Below are 12,046 nucleotides of genomic sequence, written 5' to 3' on the forward strand. Positions count from 1 at the left end.
GTAGTAACGAGGCACTCGGGCCAATGACGACAGATGAGGGGTGAGCGGGCATGTCCCGATAACCCCATCCTGAGTTTTGGATGACCTGCCAGTGTTACTCTGCCTTTTACTATTTCAAGGTTCAGCTGTTTTATACGCATTGGGCTGCAAATTGGGTGTCCAAACTACACACCAGAGATCGGAGGCACTTTAAATGAACAACATCGAATGGAGTTTTTCTTTAAAAAGATTTTTATATTTTCATGAGCTTGAAACAACATCTTGACTTCAGGACACAGCTGAGATGAAGAATCATGACTACGACACATTTGGGATCAGACTTTTTATTGGACTTAAATTCACATAAATAACATTGGTTCATATATATTTTGTATAATATACAACTTTATATAATATATATTTCCCCCTTTGAATTCTCTCATGTCTACGGAAACAAAAAGCTTTGCATGAATGCAACGCTGTCTTTTTTGTGCAGTTTATCAAGGTCCAAAGAAGGAGCGAGTTGTAAAAAATAATTTCCCAAATTCCACAAACAGAAAAGCAAAACGGAGAATCTATTGCATTGTCTCTAGGGTTTTACACTTTACTACAAGGAGTGGGCAGCTATTGAAAAGCATTCACTGTATATATTTGACTGTATTGAATTGTGGCACGAGAAAAGAAAAAGCACTGCAAAAAATCTGATAGGCATGGTAATGAACATTTTTGTCATGGTTTCTGTTTGTTTTTTTTGCAAAAAAGCAAATATGCTTGACTTAAGATAAGAAATCCCAACGTGAAGATACGAAAAGAGTTATGAACCTGCAGCGAGGTCACGTAATCATGCAGTGACCCGGCCAAGCACCCTCGCACAGATGAGTTGAGGTTGTCAGCCCCGATCACAAATCAACACATGACCTGTTTGGGGCCTGTTGGCGACATTGTCCAATGCAAACGGGTGGATATCTGGAAGTCAGGTAACATTCACCAAGCTCCCTCTCCTCATGTTGGAGCTCCTCCTGCATTGAACAGTCGCTCATGAAATCAACATCTCCCCCAAACAATAATGACGCATCGTCGTTCTTCCCTAAAAGAACCACAGCAGGTTGTAAGATGCGCTCAGAGGACACTAAATGCCGGATCTTTCTATAGCTTAGAGTTGTAAATCACTGGAGGTTTGCTTGAACGATACGTAACCATAGGTACTAGCAAATGATTAAAATCAGTGCGTGTTTTTAAGGTCAAGCAAATCATAGCCTGTCAATACAAATGTTACATGACATTCAACATTAAGTATATACCAGGTGATGTGAAAATGGCTGCGAGCTGTCAAATCTAACATGTAAAACATCTGCTTTTCTTCTTAAAAACACAACCCAATGTGTCACTGCCACAATCCCTCCTGACTGTTTCACAATCTCTTAAGTCTGCATAAACTATGATGAAGATTTGATTGTCTGAATTGCTGCCACCACCTGAATATCAAATCAAGAGAGAAACTGTCACCCACACTTGGCCATCGCATAACAATAAAAAGCAAACAATGGATCCAGCCAAAGCTGAATAGTGATGCGTGACAACAGGCGGTCAAGTCAGCTGTCGGCAAATATGCAGGTGAGTCAGTCTCTGATGAAAAACAAGATTGAACTCAGCTACTTAAAAGGTAAGAGCCATTTAAATTACCCAGTGAACCGGTGTGGGATCCAACAGTGTTTCATGCATTTATCACGACAAGGTCAACCTAAACGCAACCTGACTTGTGCATGTTGGTGTGTGTATGTGCCTGTGTGTGAGTGTTAACAAATCACAGAGAAAAACACAACCATGCCATGACATTGCGACAGACAGCAAGTTAAAGTGTTAACCCCATTATTCCCTGATTAGTTCAAACAGAGCGACTCTCTTTAATAAACAACTATTAGTTTATCATCATTTCATCATGATAAAAATCGCATGAGCATCATCACGTGATGATCACATCCCTTTTCTATACAAGACTAAGTTAATATATGCTATTAAAAGAGCCATGGGGAGGGAAAGTCACTGGCACAGTGAAAACACCATTTAAACTGTGGAGCAGTCATTTGTTCTTTTCATACTGAATTTTATTTTTTAGGTGTGTTTCAGTTTTCCAATGTTTGGTTCCCATTGAGTATGAAGAGAACCATTGAGTACTTCAGATCATACTGAACAAATTGTTTTAACTGTATTTTACTGCATTACTTAATAATTGTTGATATCCAGTACCCATTATCAATTATTCAAGTATGAAAATATGTTTTTTTTTAAACACAAACAGCAGTAGCGCTAGCTGTCACTTCCCCCTCCCCATTACATCCCCAAAACTCAGCTCAATCTACTTCAATTCTCACTGAGGGGAAATAGTGTCAACCGAAAAGTGCACCGTTAATATGTTGAGATCATAATAAAAGTAAACGCTCTCTTTTTTTTGCCATAAATAACACCTTTGTCCTCTAATACTCAACAAACCTCTTAATATACAAGCCGAGTAGTCACATGATGCAAATCTACCCCCTGTGATCATATTGATATCTGGGAGCAACGTTAACGACTCCTGAAACCCGGAGGCTACAAGCAAATCTAGGAGGAAGATCAAGGAACGATATTTTACCAACGACCACCTACAGCCACTGAGGCTACAACACGCAAGGTGGAGTCCATGTTCAAAAGGAATACATGTTTTGGGACATTCGCTTGCCTTCTCGTGGAGAGTTAGATTAGAAGAAGGACCCCGCTCTCATGTTTATGTGTTGTATTAGCCGTGTCTGTACAGCTAGCATACTGAGCTAACTAAGAGTGAGATCGGTCTGATCTAACTCAGCACAGAGTATGTGCACTTTTAATCATTTCAAACTTTTCTTTGGCAGCTAGTTAATTTACAGTTTAATTTAGCTTTGGTCAGCGTTGGTCAGATAAGTTTACTCGACTTATAATGTAAAGTTCATTTGACAGAAATACAGACATTTACTACTTTTGTCTTATGCTGCCTTTCTATTGTGCGTCTTTCTTTAATCTACAGCAGGCGAGATGTGATCTCACTGTTCACATGTTGGAACTTCAAAGACTAAATGGTCGATGGGAACATTTCCCTCCTTGATCTTCTGCCGGGGGTCCGACCAGGAGGACGATAAATAAAAAAGGAAGACCTTAAATGGTCATCAAACCAGATATCCAGCCCGGCCCTCAGTGACTCCAGAGACACATTTTAGGTCCACAGACGATTGTCGTCGAGGGACCATGCTGCTGTTTGCTGATGGACTTCATTTGGATAGCTCTAAAACTAACAGGACTGACATTTTTTGGCTCCAACGCTTCATAACAAAGTAGCCGGTCCGCTCCTGATGCAGAGCATGGACCAGAACTCGGTCACAAGGTCTTTCAGCTCGCGGTCAACCTTTCAGTGACCAGGTCTGAGTGGACCCTGCCCGGGCCATGAGAGCCCATTTCAGTGGCACGTCTTCATCCCGGTCAGGTATGGCGACTCTTGCCGGCACAGGCCCATCTGCTGCTGCTGCTGCTGCTGCTCTTGAAGATCCGAGGCCACGCCGTCGACAAAGTCGGGGACGGGCAGCCCCGAGAGTATCATGACGGACTTGTTCCAGATCATGAAGGTGGGTACGACGGGCAGCAGGAAGGATACTTCGAAGGTGTGAATGTGCTGGGAGTTCATGGCGTCGTAGAAGGTCAGCGAGTTGTTGTCGTAGTCCAGCAGGACGCCGAGCCGCCTCAGCTGCAGGCTGGCCTCCACCAGCATCTCCTTGCCGTCATGGCGCACCATGAAGTTGTTGTTGCAGCGCGAGAACACCCACGAGGACGAGTTCTTGCCACTCCATTCATTTTTGGGGGCCGATTTGTAAGCCACGCCGATGGCATACCTGCAGGGACGGACCATTTTGGAATGCATTAGTAATCTGGGACCAGAGTCGTCCTTGACGACGTTACTGGAACAGTCAAGCTACCTCATGCTGAGGAAACTAAAGACCCTTTGGGTCTTTATTGCATGAAAAGGTCTACTCCAGAGCCAATTAGTGAAGGGAATATAAATAGGATAAGTGTAGACACTGTGTGTGTGTGTGTGTGCCTGTTCAGTGTGGGTTTGCATAACAGCACTAGATTTAACGTCATAAAAAGAGGTGTATATTTTAGTTTAATCGAGCATCCTTGCAGGCTCATATAACGCGGCCCTTTGCACGTTTGTTCCTTACCACGTGGACGCTCCCAGCAGCACCTCCCAGTAGTGGCCCCCGCTGTCAATGAAGACATTGCCCGCTGCACCATAGGAGCCCGTGCCGCTGAAGCGCTCCGGAGTGTGGCTCTTCTTCAGCGAGCTCTCGTCCTTCTCCATGGTCAGACAGTCGTTGGACAGACGCAGCTTCTTGTGGGCCGTCTTGGGATCCAACTTGAAGGGTTGACCTGCAAAGAAATGTTATGCTTTTAAGCCTCTTTTACGGTTTGTTGGCAGCTAACGTTGATAATGATCATCATTGTCCCTGACATCATCAACACAATCAATTTTTTTTCACCTCTATCTGAAGTTACTGTCCAAAGGGTTTGTCTTACATGATGCAACCATTTTCTTTATAAAAAATAAGTTCATCAACGAATGATGTTTCTTGATCATGTAATGAGACTTCGTAACTTTGCTTCTAATAATATTAATGTTGGAGTAGAGAATAAAGCAGCAACTGGGAGACGAATCTTAAAAGTTACAGAATGACTTAAGTTGCAACATGAGGTTCGTCGCCTAAGGATCGTCTTTCTTTATGTATCACAAGCAGGAGGCAACAAAATCTTCCGAAAAAAAGATGTGTTATTCATCCCTGAATATAACATAATTGGGAAAAGGCAGCAGATCCTGCGAGATCAGAATGTGAAAGAGCAGAGGGTGAGCATAGCAATAAGAGCAAGATTTGAACTGAGAGCGGCAGCAAAAGACAAAAATAAATAGAAACTGGGGTGAGAAGTGTTCACAGACAACTCACAGAGAGAAGGAGAATGTTTGAAATACAAGGGCGCGAGTCTGAACTTCAAAGCCTCTCGCAGCCTTTGGTGAAAACATTTTATAACAGTGGAAGAAGCCACCCGGCATCCTCCTCAGCGCCCTGCTGCCTGCCATCGCACAGACTGGGAAATTAGCTGGGGGAGATATAGCCCTCACTTGCACCGCAGTAGGTAGCTGGTGGGGCTATTCAGTGGAAACGCTGCTATCCGGTTGCAACAATTCAATTTGCAATGACACCAGTAATTTGGGTGTAATGGGTGGAAAATTGAGAGGGTAAAAGGAGGTGAGTGGCAGAGAGGGAGAGAGAGAGAGAGAGAGAGAGAGTGCGAGACGTTCGGGAGTGAGGAGAGAAGTTGAGGGGATAATATGAGTGTGTGTGTGTGTGTGTAGGCTTCATGGAGGTCAGCCATTCCCCTTCCAGACCTGACATTTAACTCTGACACCTCTCATCTCATCTCTCAGCCTCCCTGAGCCTCCCACAGCTTAATGAGTGACACAATGAGGACCGCGACTCCTCCTCCTCCACCTCCCTCTATCTGCCCTTCTCTTCACCCCCCCCCCCACCCACACCCGACCATTCACTCATTCTCATCCTCTCCAATAATCCGTGTGGCGAGTGTGTGTGTGTTACCGCGTGTGGATATGAGACGACGGGGCCAATGTGCTGCTGGCAGCCAATTACATTAATGCGCTCTCTTCTTTGAACTGCTTATCGCTGCCAGCGCAGCCATTTCCAAACACTGGGGCTCTGTCATGCCTTTCCAGGGGATGACTCCTGAGAGCCAGGCCGGGCCCCCTGAGGTCGGGGGGGGACACACGTAGACGGTAGAGGACAATCAGACACACACACACACACACTCACACACAGAGAATAGACTCCGGGCCTACACACACACACACACACACACACACACACACACACACTCACACACAGAGAATAGACTCCGGGCCTACACACACACACACACACACACACACACACACACACACACACACACACACACACACACACACAAGCAAACATACAGTAAAGCAAGTGGCCAAGTGGGAATGTTTTAAATCCACGCCAGCAGGACTCTTGTAAATGGAAAAAGTCATGCTTCACAAGCTTGGGATTAAATGATGGATTGTTGGTGTGTGAGAATAAATGTAAGCGTACGCACAAAGGTTGCAGGATACGGCAAACGGACAAAAATGCAAACTTGTTTGTGATTGCTGTGGGGCTCGCAGACCCTTCAAGGCATCACTGTTTGCAACTGCTCAACACTGTCATGTCATGTGGTGAACTGGTTATTTGTATCATGAACCATTTTTACTTGATGTTTGTAGGAACTTTATCAACCAACTCATCAGTGGTTTACTTCAGTAATGTAGTTAAGCTCAAATTTCAATTGACCCCGCATTCATTCGAGAGTCGTAGCGACTAATCAATTTGGGGATTAAGATTTGACATAAGAAAGTAGTTCTGCATTACACCTTTGATATTACAGTAGTATTGTCTTCTATTACTTCTGCACCATTTCATAACTCTGAATGCAAGCATGCTCAATATTGAGTGCTGAAGATCATCACAATGAAACCAATAGGCCGGCAGTCACAGCGAGCTCAGCGGTATTTGTCACCAGCCCTCACAGCCAAATTTGATTTCTACTGGAGAGCGACACTGAACGAGTACAATACAACCGGCGAGAAGAAACCAATGCAAAATGAGCAAAGTGCGAGTAGCCTGTACGTCAAAGAAAGTTCAGAAAATCGAAATGAGAGACTGGACAACATAATGGCAGAGCACATACTGGCAGGATTTGTCTGCTCCCGGTCTGTGATAACGCAGTCATTAGAGGTGTTCCATGTGTCTGCAGAGGTGATAAGTGCCCTCTGCTTGACAGCCTTGAAGGAGTGCATTGTCCCGAACTACCAAGTAACGAATGGAAACACAAAAAAAATAGAGTACCGTACAAAGAGGAGGGGAGGAATAAAAGGGGAGGTGAGCTTTCATAAAAAGCTATTTCATTTTGATGGGTCCTGGTGGAAAAGTGGAATAACATCTAGTTAATCCACTTGATTTCAATTAAGTTAATTTCACTCACTTTTTTCCCTTTTTTTTCATTAGCTCACATCTTTGCTGAGGGATATGTTGAGCTTTCTCTGTAAAGAGGATAATAGTAAAAAAGAGGGATCCATTTTTCTGCATAACGATTCCTCCAGTAAAATCAGCAGCAAAAATCAAAACATATCTTTATACATCTGTGTTGAACTTACAAATCATTGCACGTCATTAAAATGCATAGCTGCTATGCCACTTGGCCTCTAATGGACTGATCCATACGTAATGTGGTGTGTAATCCTACTAAAACACGGGTTCACACTGGTGACATTAAAAATGCATCACTCGTGTACCATGGCTGGAGCACAGCAGGTACTCCTGGCACCGTCTTGATTTCTCAGCTCTTCTGTTTGTCTCTTTCTACTCAATATCCCCCAAAACCGCGTGTGTCGCAGAGAGCAAAGACAAGTGCGTCACTGATCTTCCTTAACTTCACCCTTTGATGAACTCCGCAGTCTTCAGAGACCAGTGCTAGAAAATCATTTCAGTAATGCTTCTGGGTCTGCTTTGAATTTCACTCTGACAAAGGGGCCGTTTTTAGGAGGAAAGTGTCTTTGATGCTTCGTTAAGAGTCACTGTCAGTACTATGGGTTTATTTCTTTATTTGTTCATTTGCTGGATCCCCATTAGCTGACGTCTAAGCGGGCCCTAATCTTCCTGGGGTCCACAGACAAAAGTAATACACATTTAGAACATGATGTGAAGCAAAACAAAAGTTAAAATTAGTACCACGAAAAATACAAGAATAATGACCTACATTATTATCAGATACAGGTGCATTCGAGGAATAGGATGTATTTTGTCCAGTTCACCTGCTATTGTGAAAGAAAGTTGTTACTGATGCAGTCTTTACTCCCCTTTCAATGCATCCACATTTTGTTGCATCCACGGAAGCTTGATAGCATTTTTGATTAATGTCCAGGTTTGCTCGGTGAGGTGTGTTCAGAGCTTAATAGATAAATAAAATATAATAATAATACTAAACTCCTAGCCAACTAGCATTTCAGCGCACTCCCAATCCCCCTCAGTGCAGCTGGATTTTCACCTGCTTACTCGCTGAAGGACGGTGCTTTGAGCGAACCCGTCACACAGCTCTTTGTTGTCGAGCCCCAAAAGCCAATTGAACAAACATAGTGATATATATATATATATATATATATATATATATAATATATTGCAGCATAATGTAGAGACTCAGCGCCAACTATCTTGTTTTTTTCCCCAGTTGTCAGAGAAATCCCTGGAAAAGCTCCAGATTAAACCGACATGTTAAAGGATATCTAAAAATGGCTGAGTGCAGCCACGGGGCTTCTGCTCCCTAAAGAAAGAAATGTAATAAAACAAGCGTGGTTTAATAATTATTCAAATGAAAATGTTCTATAGTATTGGAAAAAACATCTTCAGTAGTTTGCGGCAACGCTTCTCTGAAAGGACTAAATGGGGTATTTCCAGCTGCAGAAAAGACAATCAATTTATCGTTGACGGATAAATCCTTCAGCATCTCATCTTTTGCCTTCAATTGACAATTGGGAGCAAAGATTGACAGCAGCAACGGGGACAAAGCAACGGGTGTGACACGCAACAAAGCTCTCCCGCCGGAATCCAACTCGGGACCTTGTAAATCACACCGTGCGCACGATACACCCCTGTCCCCACGGGGACACCTGCTCCTCCTCTCCTGTTGTGTCCCCCCCTTCGCCGTGTTCTCCGCTTCAACTCCACACGCCCTCCTCTTCACTCCTCTCCTCTCCACCTCTTACTGTTTACTTTAGGGGCTGCGTGGTAGCTTGAGGCCTGTCATCGGAGATGCATGCTGGGTAAATATTATTGCACGTCCTCCAACGGGAAGTAAAGAGGGGCGCGTACCCCTTGGGCTCTTTGACGAGTGATATTTTCAGCTGCGAATTCAGCTGCTTACTCAACACAGGGCCTGGGATCTGCAAAATACACACAATGCACACACACACACACACACACACACTCTGGGGTGTTTGCAGACTCCCTGCTTTGTACACACAATATGGACGCCCGGAATAGTTGTCCAACAGGATGCCGAACATTTTAGAGTCAACTGTCCAGTGTTCGACGGTCAGCACTTTTAATTCTTTCCGATTAGCTTTTGTTTTGACACTAACAATATGCTCACTAAAAGCAGAACGTAGTCTTCACTTATACACACTAAAGCTGCTAAATAGACATATCTAAGCTAGAATTGATGTGGTTGGTACTCCTCCTCCACACCCTTCTCTGGACTGATGTTTCCAAATGTGGGATGTTGGTGTTAGAGGGCTTCACACATTGTGCTGCTAGGAGGTTGTGATGCAGCTGGTTCACAAAGGCTTTAACCAGTTGGCCCCTTTTCAGATGCACCATATACATTTACAAAATTAGCTAATATTCTCAAGATCACATTTTAAACTTCAGGTTAGCAACTATCAGGGTAACGAGAGTAATAATAGTTTGAAAAATAGACTTGGGAGTGACTTCCAGAACGTCTTACAAAATGACTGTTTTTGTACATGTGATGCATCCCGAGCTGAGGAGATTCCATCTGGTTTTGGACTTCTACGCGCTCACAAAAATCAAATCAGACGTTCTAAACAGTACAGACGGTTTCATCTGACTGGAGCAGACGCAAATCCTGCATTATAACGTTACTGCAAGTTCACTGTTAGAAGTCGGGATCAAACTCTGATGCAACCTTCACAAATTCCATGCTTATGGATGGCTAAAAAAAACACAGTACTTCAAACACAAATATAATGATGACAGTGTTGTCAACCAGAAGATGCGGCTTTGTGATGACTGGATAGATGCTGGGATTCTAGTTAATTAGAAAAGCTTCATCTTTTTGGTTTTTGATACAAAATAAATCAGCTCTATTCAGTGCTCAGTGCAAAACCTGGGCCTGATGAACAGAGAAATGTACTAGTGCTCTATTTGAAGAAGAATACCGTTTGATTGAGATTTCAGATTTAGAAGAGGAAACTGGACACAGTACACTGTTACTGGGCAGAAAGCAGTGGACTGAGGGCGCTCGTGTCTGCAGACACTCATCCCGGCAAAGAGCTATTCGGTGTCTTCTATTCGTTCAACACTCTCAAGTCTGTCACTTTTCATCCACTTTCGGACCCCTCTTCCATTCGTAGGTCCTTACCGTCACTTTAGAGGCTCCGTGCACCAGTATGATCACAGCATTAGAAGATCACACACACACACGCATGCATGCATGCACACAATCTCCTCTTCGTCATGCTTAATTCATACGTGTTTCCGGGAGCTGTGGGTTACTCCACTGTGGGCATCTACCACGGCAGGAGCTACAGCGAGCCACTCAGGGTTCAGCGAGTGGTTTCATTGGAGTGACATTGGAGTGACCCAAAAAGCCTTTGAAAGCTTTAGGGCTTCACAACATGATTTTAAACGTTGTCTCCATCAAGCCGACAGAATTGCACCAGACGGAGGTGCGAAGCCATTAAAGGAGAAGTCCAGCGTTTTCAGCAGCGCACTCCATGCAACTCATGGTGGCGAGTTAAACACAAAGCAGCACCAGAGATGTTATCTTTTACTCGACTTGGTGCGTATCCACCCGAAGCCATAAAAGTCCATGTGAAACTTTTCCCTCTAATATACAGCAGAGCACCGCAGGTCGTAGGGAGTAAACAGACTTTGATGTGTACAAGGTGGAGAGTTCCACTTCCTTTTAAACCAAAGTTTAAGGTCTTTGGGGCTAATTGGGCCTCTGCTGCTGAAACATTTAACCCACTCAATGCAAGTGTCTGAAACTGACCTTTATCATGCCATTGGACAAACAGCTACAAGCTCAAGTTATTGCAGGTATCTTTATGGCGATGCTTGGTACAGTATTTGAAGAATAGCTGGGCTGAATTTGCTGATGGCATGAACATTGAAGAAAGGACACCAGAGGAGGAGATGTCTGTAACAGAGGACATCCGGCCAACAGGGACACAGAGGAGACGCATTACACAAGAACACAGACTGGCTCTTCAAGTCTTCACATGGCGCATAGAGCAGCCGGGACTCAAACCACCAACCTTGCAGCACCACGCTACTCCATGCGCCACCATCGCCCTGTTTGAATATTCTGTATTTTACAGAGAAAAAGCCATCAAGCGAAAACCACTTACTTTAATCGTCGATGCCCTTGTGGTGCCACATGGACACGGCGCGCTGCTCAAATGTGTTTTACACACACGGTGCAGCGTTTATGGGTGGTACTTAGGAGCTACTCCTTCAGACAACTTTCCCGTACCGCCGCGACTTGTCACTGTCTTCTTTGCTTTTGCAAGCCTCTGCCTGAAATATACGATGAGCTCAGGCTAAAAGCCTCCAGAGCCTCAAGTTTTTTTTTCATCTTAAAAAAATATATGACAGCTATACCCTCCAATGTAGCCACAGACAGAAACGGAGAGTTAAATTGCGAGGATTGGCGGTTCACAGCTCTAAAGCTTGCCGCTGGAGCTCGAGCGACAGCCGAGTGTGGAGGGAAACTCAATGAGCCTTCAAAGTGAGACATCTGTGATCAATTTTAATCAAAAAACACTGCGCCACTTCACCAGAACAGATTTAGGTACTTTAATCTGAATTCCAATTCTTCTCAGAAGAAGAGGGGTTAGAGGAGGGGAGATACGACAGAAAAGACATATAAACTGGGTAAAAATGTTCAATCATTTTTCGTTGTTGTTATTTTGAAGGGCTCGTCTAATCTGTTAAAGCAGAGAGAAATGCTAATTTGCACATGTTTAAAATCTTTTCCGTGGGCGGACAAGCTTCAGCACAAACTTTCAGAGATGGAGACGACGGGTAGTCAGAGTAAAAGAGGAGATTCGGGGGTGGTATTAATAGACCACTAACATATTGTATTATTATGATATATACTAACACACTATATAAACTGTATATAATCAGGTGATATTAAG

General features: G+C 43.9%; 1 protein-coding gene across 4 annotated transcripts in view; it reads right to left on the bottom strand.

Annotated features, from left to right (window-relative positions):
- Nucleotides 1-313: 313 nt before the first annotated feature.
- The window catches only part of mid2 (midline 2), a 110,195-nt gene continuing 98,462 nt past the window's right edge, over nucleotides 314-12,046 (bottom strand). For all 4 annotated transcript variants that reach the window (XM_062560605.1, XM_037460560.2, XM_037460561.2 and 1 more), the window contains 2 exons: nucleotides 4,206-4,413; nucleotides 314-3,875 (listed from right to left, as the gene is read on the bottom strand). In XM_062560605.1, coding sequence (XP_062416589.1) covers nucleotides 3,446-3,875; nucleotides 4,206-4,413 — 638 coding nt within the window. In that variant the 3' untranslated portion in view covers nucleotides 314-3,445. The remainder of the gene's footprint in view (nucleotides 3,876-4,205; nucleotides 4,414-12,046) is intronic.

Source organism: Pungitius pungitius, chromosome 2 (genome assembly GCF_949316345.1).
Source record: "Pungitius pungitius chromosome 2, fPunPun2.1, whole genome shotgun sequence".
In the NCBI taxonomy this organism is placed as follows: Eukaryota; Metazoa; Chordata; class Actinopteri; order Perciformes; family Gasterosteidae; genus Pungitius; species Pungitius pungitius.